The sequence below is a fragment of the Formica exsecta genome, unplaced genomic scaffold (assembly GCF_003651465.1).
Source record: "Formica exsecta isolate Colony F162 unplaced genomic scaffold, ASM365146v1 scaffold1510, whole genome shotgun sequence".
Classification (NCBI taxonomy): Eukaryota; Metazoa; Arthropoda; class Insecta; order Hymenoptera; family Formicidae; genus Formica; species Formica exsecta.
The window spans coordinates 4,284-22,645 of record NW_021848836.1 but is presented as its reverse complement, the minus strand read 5'-3'; the positions used below and the strand labels follow the sequence as shown (position 1 = coordinate 22,645).

The 18,362-nt window shown below is 33.2% G+C and overlaps 1 protein-coding gene across 1 annotated transcript; it reads left to right on the top strand.

Moving 5' to 3' along the window:
* Positions 1–5,234: 5,234 nt before the first annotated feature.
* On the top strand, positions 5,235–7,519 carry LOC115232929 (IQ and ubiquitin-like domain-containing protein). Its single transcript, XM_029803107.1, has 3 exons — positions 5,235–5,584; positions 5,867–6,564; positions 6,951–7,519. Exons 1-3 carry the CDS (start codon positions 5,235–5,237, stop codon positions 7,517–7,519), a joined length of 1,617 nt encoding a protein of 538 aa, XP_029658967.1.
* Positions 7,520–18,362: the final 10,843 nt, after the last annotated feature.

Sequence of the window (18,362 nt, the reverse complement as noted above, 5' to 3'; positions counted from 1 at the left end):
TTATTAATAATAAAATTTAAATTATTTAAAAATTTTTAATATACAAATTTTGTTAACAAAATTCTTTTAATATTTCTAATACTTCACTCGTGCGCATGTTTTTGAGACTTTATTTCTTGTACTCCCCATCGGCAACGAATGCAACATGCTTGTACGGATGTTACTTTTTTTTCGCTACCTGCTAGTCAGTGAAAGTATAATACGCTTGCGAGTGGATCCTGGCACCCGCGGGCTTGATATTACAAAAAATTGTAAAAATACACAATCTCTGGGATAAGCATTCCAACATATTGTTGCAAACAAGAGGATTGTATTACATATTTCTCCGTTCTTTAAAACCGTTGATATTAAACTCGCATTAAACGAACAAAATTATTTACGTTAACTTTTTCACTACATATTAGTTTCTTCAATATTTGAACTGTCAAATTACATAGTAATAATTTTTTTCTGAATATATACATATATGTTTTTTAAAAATTTATTATTTTTTGATATAAAATATATGATACGCATTCATGACTTAAAAAAGTATACATATATTAATATTATTTAAAAAAAATTTTTTTTCATATTATAAATGTGTTTATCGTATGTATCTTTTAACTGTTAAAAAGCGCTGAGTTCTTTTAATCGATAATATATATTGTTTAAGTTTCTAGAGAAATAGGAAAAAAGGTTTTATGTCGTATATGCAACGTTATTTCGAATGTTAGGCAATATGGTACAGACGTAACTAGTGATAGTGAAAGCTTTTACGTAAGAAACGTACACTGATAGCGGTCGGTGGCCGGTTTTTGCACTGTAAAAGCTATTGCGTAACGGGATATAAATTGTTCGCTATTCTAGAATCGGCATTCGCTATCTCGTACCACTTTATCGCCGTAACACAATCTGGCTTATACTTGCATTGCAAATATCAGCCGCGCTATCCTTAATTGGTTGCGAGGGCGGATAATGGAAACCGATTCATGTTCGATGCACTTAGAACAAAAATAAAATAAAGTAACAAAAGTAAATGAAAGCTTTCGAATCCTGAAAAATAAGTTCGAATATTTGGATCTATTTAAAAATTTAGCGTTGAATTTGATATATATTAATTTAATATGCGTTCTCTTTTCCTATCCTTTTTATGATGCAAAATACGAGAGAAAGGTCTGAGAAAAGTGTTGGAATCCACAATTCGAAAGCGTATCAGATATGATACACTTGAGATTTTAAGATGCATGTTTGGTTACTACATACACATCGTGTAGAAAACGCTGAAAGCGAAGATGTATGAATGCCGTTGAAAATTCTCTGCCCCGCGGCGCATAATGTCCGCCACATACCAGTCTGAATTCATATCCGTCATGGGGGCTTTTGAGAAGGAAACACAAAATCGAAAAATAATGGACAAGAAAGGGCTTTTGACCGATCGACCAAGCACGTTGCCAGTAGCAACGTTGGATTTAAGGCTCTGAGCTTTCACAGGTGCCGCGTTGCGGCATCCTGCACATGAGGGTAGTACCTAGGTCGCATTAAAAGCCGCTCTTCGACGCGATCTACTTATCCTGTTAGATCGCGAATGTCAAAATTTGATCGACGATGCGCATTACTTTGCTCGCCAACTCGGTTTAATCCTACTAAATCGTTCAATCTTTCCGCGATAAAAGCGTTTCTCCGGCTTATAATAGCGATAACTGCAGTTTTAGTGAGTCATAAAAATCGTATTAAAATTATAAAGAAAGAGAGATAATTGTTATAAAAAAATACCTTAAAATTATATGAATTCGATATCAAAATCTTAATAAAATTATGAAGTGTGTGCTCGTGATATCATGCAGCAACAAAGTGTTTCGAGTTGTCCTCGGTAAGTCTCTTGGTAATAAATTTTTTTTCTACAATTTCTGATGATATATTTACATAAAAATTATTTTAAGAGTTTCACATAAATTCTGGAAAAAATCGAGACAATATAAACGTTCTTTGTAATAATGGGCGTTGCAGCGGTATCGACGAAAATATAACGCATCAATATTTATGCGCTTCAAGTAATTGCACTGTACGGTAATTAAATCCGATGGATGTAACGATTGTTCGTAATACTTGAATTCATCTTCAATCATCATTGACGCTCTCGTACTTCTCGAGCGTTTAATTAAAAGCGTGCTTTTATAAAAATGTAAAACAAGTGTTTTTTCCCCTCGGATTTGTTATTTTTGCATTACTTCCTTTTTACAACGTTCAACGTTTCGATACAAACTCGTTTGTTGCTACGAGATTATTCACGAGCAACGCGATTAATCGACTCGTTTATTTTTCCGTTTATTTCACCATTGCATTATCAAAAGTACATTGATACATTATGCGTTGCGTGTACAATGATTATCAATCGTTTTATTTGGCTTCTCCTTTTTTTTCCCCGTAAAATGGCTCGTGTATAAAAAGAAATGGCTGACCAGATTGTTAAAGAAGCATTAGCCTTCGTAATATGAAACCATTTTCCGTTCCATCGATTACCAATGTGGGCACACTGGAAGGCGCCCCGTACTTCATAAAATTCAGCTTTCCATCACAAAATCCCTCGAACTTCACCAGAGGTACCTTTTCCTTTCACTGTTCCTTTAAGCGCTTTATATCTCCAAATATTTTATATGAAATGTTTCTGAATGAAAATCTCAAATTACATTTATATATCAATAATGTTTATTATAGCATTCAACAGATTAACTAACAATAAGAGTTAAATTCAATATCAAAATATATATAAAAAATAAATATATTTTTTATTCTTGACTTTTTAATATTGTAAGTGATCAAAATGGTTCAAAGTAAATGTTTAATAATTTGTAGGTTCTTACACACATACACATTTTGCCTCCCAAAAAATATCGAATAAAAGAATCCATTAGAAGCTACGTAGCCAACTGGTTGTTGAAGCAATCTACTCCATAATCTACTTTATTAACGTTCTTTTTCTTTGAAAAAAAAACAAACTTTTATACACTCATAGTAAAAAACAAACTATAACAAAATTCTAACTTACGAGAATTCCAAATGTTCTCAAGTAGACGATCCCTAAGTGATTTATATCACTCGTCCGACAATGGTTTAACTCCTTCATTTATCTCACGATCATTAATCTCCCTTGTCTTATCCATATTTGTCGCGGAGTTTACCGGCAAATTACGCTCCTCGAGGAAACGCGCACGGATAACTTCCGTCGACGAGGAGGAGGAGGAGGAGGAGAGGAAGGTGTCGCTATCCTTTCCTTTGCATAAATATAACGCGCCCTTCTCCGTGTCTCAGGCGGCGGTCTCACAAAAAGTTTCGCGGCGTGCCGTCTCTTAGCAACATCTCCTCGTTTTTTTTTCTTCTCGTCTCTCCTCCTATGTTCCGGCATCTCGCGTGTAATTTACAATACATAGAAAAGTATGTCGCATCGCGACCCACATGGTTGGGAGGGTATTATATATGTATATACATATATTCCCAGGTGTGGGGTCTCCTTCCCCCCCCCCCTCCCCCCTGGCTTGCTGCAAGCGAGCTTGTCAGTGTTATTTTCTGCAAATGTCAACTATTTTTTCTCCATCTTTATATTCATGGTTCTCTCTTTCATTCCCCAATTTGAACTTAACATTTTTCATAATTATTGTCCACGAACTGTCGTCACATGTGCTGTTTGCCGAAAGCATTATTCGATAAAAGTTACTCCTCTTGGCCCCGAGCCTTTTTCCCTTCTTTGAGTTACTTAGCCGTTTCGTCGAGGTTCCTGAAAGTGTTTTCTTGTTTCACCACGGCGGGAAAAGAATCTAAATAAGACGCGCTCGTATATCCTTAGATCTTTGTATTACAGTGTTTTTTTTTGTGCTGTGTCGAAAGGATCAAAGGATCAAAGAGCAATTAGACATTTGTAAAGTACGCGAAAAAACAGAGGTACATATGTGAAGAGTGTTCAGCAATGAACGTCGTATGCAAATTTATAGTTCAATTTTAGTGTTATAGACTTGCAATGAATCATATATATATAATATTCAAAGTTTTTTAATATTATATATTCTTATTAATATTGATGAGTAGCTTAATTTACTTACAAAACTTGTCAAAGAGAGAAATTTATTAATCCCAGTATACGATTGAAAGAAGAAGATTTCGAGTTCAGAGATACTATGTGCAAGGAATCTGTGAAATAAGAGATCTATAAATCCAAATGTCTAGGAAACGGACGGTATGCGAAGTCGAAGATCTATAAATTCATGTGTTTGTGGAATAATAGGTCAAGGAGATCAATAGATTTGAAGAAGATTAACACGGTGATGTCAAAAAGCAAAGTTGCAACACGCGAGATTTCAACAAACAGCATCGAGATTTTTGTTTTATATAATCGTAAAGTATATATTATTTCATCTTATTTATACTTATATAGTTTTGCGAAAAAACGACACATAGAACAATATATTTCGTTAATATAAAGTCAATTGGTATAATAAAAAATTTTTGCGTCTGTATATGAGATTTTAAATTTACCATTTGTAATAATATTTATGCTTGATAAATAAAATTTAATTAAATACTTTATTTAATTATTTCATTTAAAAAACTGTTTTTCAAATATGCAATAATATTATCATATATAATTTCACAAAATCTACGCAAAAGTGAAAAATGTTAGCCGATGCGTTAGTTTCCACCGCAGCCTGCTGTTGGATCCTTTAAACGAGAAAAAAGTAATTTCCTTTATTGCCGGATATTATTGTTATTCCAGCGACAGATCACTGTGGCAATTATCCTTCTGTTTCCTCAACAGCAAACTTTTTTCTCGTCTATGGATATTTAAATTCTATGTAAATGAGCCACCATGTCACCGTGACAATATTAAAGATAAAAGATTGCGAGTAACAATCATACTAGAAAAAAAAAGTAGAGCATCTCTAGTGAAATAGCTCAGTGAAAATTGAGAATTATAATTAAAAAATTAAAGATAAAATTTTTTTAAAAGCTTTATGTCACTTTCATATATTATACGTCATAATCAGGAATATTTATTAAATATTCCCTTAAATAAAAAACGTTCCATACGTGATATGATTTGATATTCCTCCATTTCCCATCGTGTTCGTCCACTTATCGCACGTGGATATTTTTTTTCTCTCAGCTCTCTCGCTCAGGCTTTTTTCTCTTAGATTTCCGACTGAAATCTTTTCCTTGTAAGCGCAGGCGATTAGATTCCGCGGAACAGTCGTTGACGTATCATGGCAGTCGTTGCGAGAATACAGGATCATGATCTCAAGGCGAAGCCATTTCTTGGCGGATGGAGGGACACCGTTACCGGCCTAATCTATCACAATGCCTGCACGCAAACATATGATGGCTGTACAACAAGGAGCAGAATTACCCAAACCATCACGGTTGTAGACGCGGTCACCGATGTCGTTCACGACCAGGCGGTGCAAGTGGAGTTTTTACCCGATGTGCGCGATAAAATCATTTCGCCTGGAATTTCATCCTTTTTAACGGCAACAACGGAAGAAGTCAAACCGTTATCTCGTCAAGATAATAATAGCATTCTCGATAGCGTTATTAAAATACAGAAATGTTATAGGTAATATATTACACGAGTAATGTAATCTTCGCAAACGCATACGCAATTTAATATCCGAAAAAAGTCCATATTTATATAAAGAACACATATATGTGTGCAGTTCAAAAAAAATTTTTTTAATCAATTTTAAATTAAACTTTTCTGCGTATTGAAGAATAAAAATAATGGTAAATTAAATAAGCGGGAGAAATCGTTAACCTATTTACACAGCTTGATTTGCTAAAATGTACTTTGCATATCGAGATGAATCAATGAGTTGAAGACCGCAATTATCGTTTACAGGGCTTATCGCGCTAGAGCCGCGGCTAGAGCAAATGCTCTCGAAGTGACTAGCATCTCTCAACACGACAAAGTGAACGTGCTCGAGCATGCAAGACATTTGCAGACACTATTCGCCTACAACAGCACGGATTACGCAATGCTTAATCGCCGTTCGCCGCGGACGAGCTCGGACTTCGAGTCGCTCTACAATCTCCTTGATCGTTGGCGAATTCTCGAGACTGAGCAGGCGAGTAGCACGCTCGTCGAGTCCTCGAGGATCGCCGCCTGCGGCTTGATCCTGTCGAAGGAGATCGAATTGTTGCGCGCGATAGACTCCAAGAAGACCGTCGTCCGGTTCAAGTGCGGGGAACGGAAACGACGCAGACTTCTGGATGAACTATCTAAATCCGTTGCCTGGCAGGACAGTCGAGGCCAGCCGATTCTGGTGGACACTCTACGCGTTCAACGAGCCCGCCAGCACAGAAACGTGTACGCCTCGCTGGCCAACGAGAATCTGTCCGTTTCGGAACGGATCGATCTATTGCGCGATCTAAAACGCATCACCGGCATGCACACGTGCAACCAATCGCACGAGCTCGTTTATCTGATCAATCAAGAACTAGATTTACTGGCGTGTCGAGTAGACACGAGCAGACTCAACTGGCTCAGGAACCGGCTGAAGCTGAGCTTCCTCAAGCTGGCGCGTAACGCTCTGCAAGGTCTTTTAATCCTTTCTATGCTTTGTTTAGCGTCAGCGATAATGACGATTTTTTATTTTTTATTTTCATTTTTACTTTCTTAGATTTGAGCAAATGATATGAGATTATGAACTTTTTATTCAATAACAAGCTATTTCCTCAAATATTATATCTATTGAAACAGTGAATAATTGAAGATTTTTACTCTTATGAAAAATAACTATATTCCATATTTCTTTTTATCTCCAAAGTATTAATTTCAATTGCGGAGAAATATTTTTGCAGATTATATTTTTCTTTCTTTCTCGTTCTTAAAGAAAGAGAAAGATGTTTTGTATGTGTTCATAATATATATTTACATTTTCTGCTTTTATTCTTATCCTTTTATCATGTATTATCTTCCTCAGACGATCTCGAGGAAGACATGAATAAGTTCGGTTGGTCGGACACCAGCATTACGCGGCTCTGTAGGACCTGCGATAGGCTCTTATCCTTGGAGAAATTTCCACGTGAACAGCGATTGCGGTCTTCTTCTTGCATCTACTGCACGTCTATGCGAACCCGAAGAGGTCCCCGCGTAGTATACGAACTTTACGAGAGGATGTTGCGGGAAATCAGGCGCTTCGAAGCAAGAATGGGCTGCTATAGCAGTCTGGCCTTCGTGGTCGGGACCAAAGTCGTTTGTAGTCTGGTGAACGAAGTCTGGCATGGGAAATCCGGTATTTCCGAGTGCGACGATCTCGATCAGCTGATGCTGACTCGCTTCCGACGCGAGCTCGAATGGGCGCCTTGGAATTCTTTATTATTGACAAGAAATGAGGCTGCAATTCATCACAATATCACTGATATCGAGGGTTTCTACGACTCAACACTCCTGCAGAAATTTTGGACGAAGAATCTTCAGGCAAAAGTATACTTTGAATCGATCTCTCAAGCCCGGAGAAATATCGTGACACCGTCCTCAATGGAAGATTAATAATGTATTTTTTTCTTTTAATTAATATGTGCATTAAGCAAAGGAAACAAATATTTTTCAGATTTTAAAGGGAGAGTTTTTAAGACGAAAAAAAGAATTCAGGTAATCTTCAATTTAATTTTAATCTTGCCATGCCATATCATGTGAGGATATCGCGTTATTACATTTTGCAAAAAATAGAAAAGTTGACAAAGTTATTGTATTAGTGCACTTTTGTTATAGAAGTTTAATTTCCGACGTAAAGAATACGCCAAGAATATGTCGGACTTCCACTTGTGACCCGCGCAATCTTTACCCGCCGACGAACGTTTCGGAGCGAGTATGGTACACGTGTTACCACGACGGTTTCGCGAGAGAGGTTGGCAAGTTGAAGGTATCGTCCTAAGCCAATTACCAAGTTGTAGAGAAACGCGCCCATCTCCGGACGTTGGCCGTTCGTCCTGGCGGAAGTTGGGCGTTGGGGAAATACGTTGAGCTCGCATTATAGTCGGGACATTGTTGTTTCTCGCGTTTTCCCGTGTCGCCTTCAAGGCAGGATGTCCTGGTCACGTTGATAGCGCCAGTTAATCGTGTTGCAGTTTATGAGCTAAGTTTCTACGAGAGAAAAGAGCGCAAAGAGCACATCTCAGCTCGAACATTTAAATGTTGTTCACGTGCGAGACTATTATTGTAACGTATTTCTTGTTTTCTTTAACTTTTATAAGATGATCAGATCAGAAAGTTACCGTGATATCAAGTTTGATGAACGTGATTATGATAACAATATCAATGAAGATAAATGACAAAAAAATTGTATTAATCTAAAGTATTCCTTTAAAAATATTTATTTAAATTGAAAACTCTGTATACTGTACCTATCTAAAAAAATGTATTAAATAATATTAAAATTGTTATTAGTTGAGAGCGAAATAAACAAATTATATTTATATTCTTTGTTATATGTGTATAATAATGCATTCAATATAAAATGCGTTTCTTTTCTCTTTTTGCTTTATGTTATCATCTCTGTATAAAATAAAATACGTGAAACTGCTTTGAGTTTATAATCTGATATCGTTGAAAACTGGAGACTATTTTTCAGTGGCGAAATGCTGATAAATTGGAAAAAACGACACACGTCTGTGTGGAAGAACCGTTGGAACGCAGAAATCGCGTCGTATACGGGAAATAAAGTCTTATGGAAAGGTCGACGATAAAAACGGTCTCAGCGTAATAAAAGAAATAATAATGCAAAGATGAAGTGTTCGCGCGACAGGCCATTTCGTGGCGGTATCCACATATGATGATGATAATTTTTATTTTTTCGCCTCAAGCGACTATGCGACAGCAAATGCCTCCCCGGAGTAACGTTTAAAACGAATTTTCCTCGTGATAGCTCGGAAGAAATTCAACTCACGTCAGATATAAAAGTACTCGTGTGTCACATATATGAAAGCTCAAAGCTTGGTAAACATGCACGGTTTTTTTTTTCAGCGCCGTCAATGATAAACAAATTTTGATATCTGCCAAATTATAATATTTGTTAATAAGATTCAAACTTCGAGATGTATAATTTAATATTGAGTGTCCCCAGATGTAGCGACATTTTTTTTTTTTTTCATTTGCGCGGTTTATTTAATTAATAAATAATAGGTAATATTTAAAGCTAAAGAATCATAAAAATATAATTTTTTATAATATATTTAATATACATAAGCAAAGTTTTTAATCTTAAGCTATCTACCAAACTATTATAAGAAACATGCTGTTTTTTGAGCACGCGTTTCCTCGGATACTCTGTATGAGAGAGAGAGAGAGAGAGAGAGAGAGAGAGAGAGAGAGAGAGAACAGGGTATATCGCCAACGGATAATGAACCCCTTTAGCCCGATACGCGAACGCATACGTTTCATTGGTAATACGCACTAGGTGTAGTCTTTCAATCAGCATTCAGAGCAGTTAACCGCAGATCAACAGATAATCGTATTAACCCGGAAATGCCGCTAATAAGTACACCGTAAGCGATCCACTACGACGAATCTGTCATTGTGGCCGGCCCATAGCTAGTCAATGGACAATCACGGTACTTCCTAATGGATTTGTCGTGATTAAATAGTGGAGGGGCACGATACATGGTCGGACGCGCAGTAAGTAGTAAATGGACGTTTGCAGTCAGCCGCGATATAGCGTTACTTAAGTAGTAAGGAAACAGTTTCGATCGGACGTGCTCGCAAAGAAGCTCGATCTTATACTCAACTCAAGTAAATAGTCAGTGTAAATATCGTCGAATAATTGAATAAATTAATAATTACAATAACAAACATATATGCTGAAGTTATTTCTACTATTTCGAATATAATTTTTTTATTATAATGTTTTTATATTGAAAATTAAGTTTTTTAAAAGGATAACCTCCCTATAAAATTTTAATTCTGCTAAAAACTTATCGGAATAATTATTATATGCGTTAATAAATAAAAACGAATGAAAAAAATTAAATATTAAATCTCTTTTTTATACGTGAAATAATTTTATATACATATATAATTAAAGCTTTAAATTAAATAATTGAGGTTCTATGAGAAATATTTTTAACTTTATTGAAAGAATATATAATATAAAATCTTAATTTTATCTAAAACTTTATTAGAATAATTATTATTTATTTATAAACAAGAAGCGAAAAGAAAATGGAATATTAAACTTCTTTTCTATTTATATAGGGTGCTCCAGAGTCATCATATCACCTACTAATGACGGATTTTTGAGATCATTTGGACACGGTTTTTCCTCAGTAAAAATGTCGAGGCATCAATAATTTTCGAGTTACAAGCGATTTAAAGAAAAAGGGCTTTTCGTAAACTAAATTTTATGGAGAGTTAAAAGATTATCAACAGTATATTCTTCATTTAATTTCAAGTAAAGTTTACTTTAATATAATTTTTTAATTTAACACTTAATTATAAAGATATATAATAGCAAAAATTGGATATTTGCAAAAATGACGACCTCTCTCGATATTTTCGTTGAGGAAAAATCGCCTTCGAATGATCTCAAGAATCTACCATTAACAAGTAAAAGAAGACTTAGACAATTTTTTAATTACAACAAATAACTTGAATTAAACTTGTTAACAATGTTTTGATCATGAGACGCTCTGTATGTAGACTATAAATTAAAAAAAAAATAATTGTGGATGAAACATAAGAATTTTAACGCGTAAAAAAAAATCATAATTCTTGTCATTGTTAAATTGAAGTTAGTTCGTTTGATCGAGTTGTGTTAATTCCGTCTTTTTCCTTGGAATACATAGATACTTTCGCAGACGATCGCAGAATAGTACGTGCGGCAGCTAGACTCTTACAAGTTGAAGTGATGGTCAGGATTTTACATTGAAATAAGAGTTTCTGAGTTTAAATTACAAAGAATCTCCCATACTTTGTTCTCTTTCTCCTGCCTTTTCTCCCTCTCTCTCTCTCTCTCTCTTTTTTTTTCTCTCTCTTTCTCTCTCACTCTTTATTCCCTCTCTAGAGAGGCGCGTGAAAAATCGTTTACGTATTTTTCATGGCTATAAATAAAATCGATTTTAACTACGATACAGTCAGGGATACATCAATGTCTATGAGAACAGCTTGTTTTAAATGCAAATGTGCACCGTTTCTCGACGGCCTCTTGACATTGATTGCAGAAGCAGCTGCCAGTAATTCCTAATTATTACCACCGTAATGGCGTTCCCGTATTCCTTTCTAATAAGCTAGAATTCGCTTCTCGCTTTCTCGTGTTATTGTAGATGTAAACGATAATTTTTTGTTAACAATTTTACCGCCGGAAATTCCGGAATTTCAAATGGTAAAGCGTATGAATAAAAATACATATTAAATCTAATCAAAAGTTATTCTTCATTCTATTCATTGTATGTAGAATTTTGTTATCAAAAATTAAGCGCAACGGTAGCGAGCTTAAAAAAATATTATTTAAGAAAATGGATGATTATAAATTACTTCTATAATCTTTTTATTATAAAAACATTTTATATAAAGAAAAAAGAGAGAGAGAGAATCTTTATATTTAATTGCAATTTAAGAATTCTATACAAAAATGTCATACGTATATATATGTATTTTATACATACACATATATATCTAAGCGTTTCATAACTTACATTCTAGTTTGCAGGAGACAAATTGAAAGATTAGTATCTTTCTCATCTTAAAGAAACGAAGGATAAGATTGCTCGAAACTATCACGGATTCCTGATGAAATGCTCGAATAAACAAAAATCTTGATCAACGCTTGGTGCGCAAGTCTTTCTCAAGCTTGAACGATATTTCCGCACGAATATTCAAGACTGGAGAATCGATAGGAGCAAATTGAATTGAGAGAAGTTTCCGTTCATCGTCGTCGAACTTTCCTATTATTTGAAATTATGAGAGCTTTTGAAGCTCGGAAAACCGGTGAAAACCGATAGCCACTACGGAATATCATTGTCGAAGTAAAGCCTGAATATTATCGTTAAAACGTATAATCCTACACGTAATAGCATTTTTAGATGACCGCGATAAAAAAAAACATAACTCCACACATTTTGCAATATATCTTATTTCAACTTGGTAAATAATAATTTAATAATTGTTGTTAAATAAAGAAATATTGCACTATTTCTTTTGTTTTTATTTTAATTAGCTGCCAATATTTTGATCAAATTAATTTAAAGTTCTGAAGTAATTTTGAGAAAAATTGATGTATTATATCAACTCATATTTCTTGATGTATTGTTATTGCTAGAAATTTTTTGCTTGTATTGCAAATAAATTTATCGCTTGATATTTTTAAAAAAGCATAAAATTATTGAGATGTATAAAAATACAAATTCCAAATGATATACTTAAATGCAAAAGGTTGCATTGTAAATGAATAAATATAAATATAAATAATTTAAATAAATATTAATACTATGTATAATGTATTGCACCGTACTATAAATAAATAAAAATTAATTAATGCTGAGGATGATGAGTAGCATCTATAAATTGAGTTAATACAATAATTATATCAGAAATAGAATCTCTTATAGATTTCTAGTGATTTCCATAGTTATTAGTTAATTGGAATAAATATGTTTAATGTGTGTTAAAGCATTGCGATGAATAAGTTTAATCCAAGTTATTTGTTGTAATTAAAAAATTGTTTAAGTCTTCTTTTACTCTTCTTTAAATTTATAATTTAATTGATTATTTCTTCTGCACTATAATTGTTTGGAATTGTGCGATAATAATTATCATTTAACAATATATATTGCGCTACCCACAGCTGTTAAAATTTACAGACGAATATATTTGATATGCGTGATTAATGAATTTTAGATTTAGAGCGCAAAACAGTGGAAAAGCGGGATGTCATTATAACATTTACACGCTAATTTACACATCCATGCCGATATATAACGGTGAAATTCTCTCATTCAATATTAAACTTCTCTCGAACTTCGTGCGAACGTTATCAGACCAATAATGAATTCTAGATTTAATAAAACTAAAGAAAAACTTAATATAATAATTAGAAATATTCTGGAAATATAAAGATAATATAAAAATAAAGATAATACACATATATTAACGAGGGATTTTATACAAGACGTATTATAATAATTGTTACACTTTACATCTCTTTTATACCGTATTGTTATAAAATAAAATAATTAACCATATTGTTATAAAATAAAATAAAAAATTATTATCATTTTAATTTATTTTAATTTAATTTAAAATCTCGGTATAGTTTAATTTTAATTTAATTTAAAATACGGTTTTTTAAAAGAGATGTAAATTTAAAAGGGATGCATGCTCTCCTTATGTATTGTCTTCCTATATTCGTAGCCCTGGCAGAAACCTTTAGAAAACGCATCCTTACAACATTTTTTTGATATTGTATGTGGCATGAGTTGAGTTATTAAGGTTTGCTGTTGACGTGTAATATCTCTCGCGCTCACAATTGTTAATTAGCGCTGAATATTTTTTTATACCAGGGTTGGTTAAAAGAATTGTTTTATGATCTTATTTTTTTTATACATATACATATATTTGTAACACGATAACGACACACAAACGTATACTGATCATGTGTATGTTTGTGTGTCATTGGCTTAAAATAATGAATGGTGCTTTTCTACCATACCTCATTGTATTTTCTCCTGATTTTCTTCCTAATTTTCCTCCTGATCCTCACGTATGTTTTTTTGCAATAATATTCTGCTGTTGTTTTATATTTTGAGCCGTTATTCGTGTATCTACTCGTTTCTTAAACTCTCGTAAAGATAATACACATATATATATATATATATATATATTATAATTATTTATTTATCTATTTTCTTGCTATACACAAAATTTTTTATTAGAAATATGCATCTTGTGATAAGTTTGAATTTTTTAATTAATTATTTGTGAATATACTAATATCTCTCTAACATAAGAAGAATCAATGAAAATATTAAATATTTAATAAAAGATTTACATAGGTGTGAGAAGGATGTAAACATAAAAATAAAGATAAAGATGCGGAATCGTTCATATTTTAACATAATTTAATTAAAAAAATGTTTAAGTAAATATATCTTTTTCCTAAATAAATAATTAAAAATTCCAAACTCATAAAGAGACAAATTCCTGTCAAAGAATTTCCTGTAACTATAATAGAAAGAGAAATAAATAACTTTTTGAAAGTATCTAACTTATTATTATCTATTCTAACAATTCTATCGTCTTATTTTTATTTTATATTTATTAACGCCAAGAAAGTATACTCTTTATAAACTTATATCTCTCTAAGAGCTAAGTAAATCTTTGACAAGCTCAGTTTTCTTTTTTTTTTCTCCCCTCTTTCTATTTATAACAAATTATTTATTATAAAAAATAATTATGTTGTAATAAAAAAATGTTTGAAGCGGTTATGTAAATATTATTTACATAAATCTTAAGAATTTTAATTTAAAACTACATAAACAAAATGACAAGTTAAAACAATAAAAGACAGAAAAAATAAAATTTTGTGGAATATACAATAGCAAGTTTTAGACATAACTAATAAAATGTAAATAATTAATAAACGCGCGTTCTCGATATTAATTTCATTAATTCTCTGGAGACTGAGCGGGAACCCGTCGAAAAGTGGTGGCGTCGCATAATTAACGCTCAAACAATAATTAATAATCACATCGTGGACTCGAGCGATTTGCACACGATGTATATTAGCAACGTCATCAACATTAGCAGTACATGTATCGATCATTTAGGTACAACGAAGGACCGAACTCAATATATCTGCGATATTTCGTTGCCGATGGATTCAAAGATTTAAACATTTAGCAAAATGCGCATATATAAATACAATATGTCATTTCAATTTTGCATGGTATATCGCGATAAAATATGATGTTTCTGAAATGTCACGAACGAAATATCGCTTTTAATTTGCGTAAATTCAATGACACTGATAATTTGTCCGAGAATTATTCTAGAGTCGACGCTTTATGACAATTCGCGTTATTTCTCTTATTTTCAAATTATTTCTATATGCTCTCTCTAAAGAGAATATTTTAAATGATCCAATATTTACATATATTGTAACAGAGCTTATACGCTTATAGTGATAATATAATAATCATTTAATTTTTATAAAATTAGTTCATTCAGTTTATTATATAATTATAAATAAAATGTTGTGTATGTGTAAAAATATAATATAAAACGTCGCACACACAACACACATAATATAATTAAATTATTAATTATTGGGACATGAGGTTTACGTAGAGAAATATTTCCTATAGACCATTGCGAAAAATTTCACGCTTGTTCACGAGTTAATAACGTCGCGGCATTAATTACCTGTCCGGAGAGAAGGCCTCTCAATGCCGGGGGATTCCATTCGCGGTTATGGCAGCTGATACACGCGCGGGCCTCGCGCGTTACACGAGCAACGATCGCATAATAAGTATGGAAATTAATATCAAATCGCCGCGGGTATATATACACGGCGGTCCGAAAACACGGCCGCCGGGGCGCGGTGATTCATAACACGGCCGTCGCATAAATTGCGGGTGATATGTTGGCGCGCAATTAGGGTTTGCTAAATCGGCATTACTAATTAGATTCGGCGTACCGCCCGCACGGTCGGCCGGCCACCGTCGCCGCCGCCACTACCGTACAGGTAGGTATAATTGATTCGAGTTTGAAATTAATCTATACCCGCCGCCTGCCGATGATGATCGATAATCGACCCTGAATGCCATGAGAGAGCGCCGCGCGAAGTTGAACGGCGACGACCTAACAAATGGTTACGAAGCGTACAGACGTACACGAATAGTATCGGACGAAACTTTACGACGGTTATATGTATATAGGTTTTTGCTGACAACACAAATGAAGTATGCCAGAGTTAATTAGAAGACACGACGAGATCATCCGTCATAATGGAAAGTTCTTTGTTTGGAACAAGAGAAATAAAGAAAGTATTTCATGCATCGAATAAAATTAAACTTCCTTCCTCTTGATTATTAATATTGTATATGATATTAATTAATTAATACTTGAAGTATTACTTAAATTATATTTAGATTCCCTTTATTAAAAATTATTCTCTGATTGAAAAGTCACAATTTCAATGGGCGGAAATAGTCAACTTATCGAGACTTATGAGACTTTTGGTTGAATAACTTTCAGAGTTAAAATTTTTCTTCTATTTTCCATCTTAATTTTTAATCTAATATTTATTCTTCAGCAATTAAATCACCCTCTTTTGAAACTATTTAATCTATAATTTTGCTGAATGCTCAAACGAATAATTATCGTAAAATATGTCGTGATGACTTGAATTAATAATAATCAATTTTGTTGCTGGGGAACACTGTTGAGTCATTTACGTCTTTGTGACAATTATCCTCATTAATCCTACAGATAAAGCGTTGTGTATAGCCTATTATGTAAAAATTTAATTAGTTTACGCATAATGTTCTCTATATTTTAATATATTATTACATACAGAAAATTTCTCATACGCACCTACTTCTTTGCATTTAGATACTTACTAAAGAAAATAAATATGTCAAATCAATTTTATATTGATATCACTTAATAAGAGAAAAATATTTGCATATACATACAACAAAATTCATGTCGGTTTGAAATTACTGCTGTTCATCGCGAAACAAATTTCGAAATCAATTTATGGAACTTTACAATATTATTCGCGAGATGCGACCGCTATTAAAAAATCGATATTAATAATAATGAGCTGTTTTACGGCTGCTTTCACGCGATCGTAAATCTACATTTGCGTTAATGTTTCGTTGCTTCGCGATAAAATGGTATCATGCTTTCCCCGGACGATGTGATGTAATTGGCACGAGGAAGCGGCGATTTGTCGCGTTTTGCGTCACGCGTGCCGGATATCTAACGATAAGCGCAAAGAAGTAAAAAGTTGATGGGCTATTTACTAGCATTCGCGGTGATAAATCTGTTCGTATCGGGTGGCGTAAACAACCCTTCGTACATCCGTCGGCGTAATGAATCGCGGAAACTACTACGATTCTCGTTCTCCGCCCACTTGCGTAAATTTCGGATTGCTAGAGCGAGATAATCGCATTTATTCTACGTTGTTGAGGAGACGATCTGAATTTTTCCGACAATAATTTGGCAAAAGTCTTTGGAGATGTTTTGATAGATCAGTTTCGAGAGAGAAAAGCGGCAAGCGTCGTTGGTTATTACAAAAACTATTTTATACATGTTATATATTTCGGTTGTTTTTTACATTAAATTATATATATTTTTGATATTTTTGATATATTAAATATTATATATATATAAATAATTATAATAATTACTTTTCTACAAATATATAGAATATTGAGAATAGCCAAGTTTTACCAATTCTTTTATTATAACATTTCATGCCTTATCTCCATTTGTCACTTAAAGATTATAAATGGCGGCAATTAAATTATTGATAATAGAGAGGCAAAATATTCTCGGTTTAGAAGAATAAATTATATTATACTTTGCTTTAAAATTCTTTATGCTCTTTATTAATTGGCATAATAGATACTGAATGTAAGTGAAATATTGATATATTTTTCATTTAAGTATCTCTATTTGTGTTCTCTCAGATTTCTCCTCGGATAATGAATCATCCATTTATTCGAAGCGCGAAAAGCACAAACGACAGAGAAAAAGATAAAAGATTGTCCAAAGACACTTTAAAAATGTCTGTCGTTACCGGCACCGAGGCGAGTCAAGTGCTGTAAACAGATTATATGTACAAAACTGTTGGAAATTTATATAGCTGGAATCCGAGAGGAACGTTCATGTTGATGCACATAGTGATAAGAATCGCTCTCCAAGATAATTGATTTTCCCAATTATTACTAGATTATTTTGAAATAAAGAATTATTGATGGCTATGTGTCAAAATTAACATTTTGAAAAATTTTGAATAGAGACAATTATTTCCGGGCCCTACCTGTTATCAAAGATATAATTTTTTTCCGATTATAAAATACCCTAAAAAAATACAATAGTGATTTTTATAAATGTCCTTTAATGTTAATTTTTCGTAAAAATTTTGGACGCTTAAGTCTATGTGATATTATTCTTCATCTTTGAATTTTCTTAATTTTATTTATTGGTTGTTTACACTTGTATTATATTATCAAAAGTGACTCCTAGATAGAGAGTTGCATTTATGATATGCGTGGATTTCTTTATCGTTGTTTACGTTCTGCACTTTGATTGCTGGATTCTGATCGCAAATATGTAGGGGAAAGTAGGATAAAACCGGGTACTTTTTTGGATTTATCTTCCTACAAAAAAG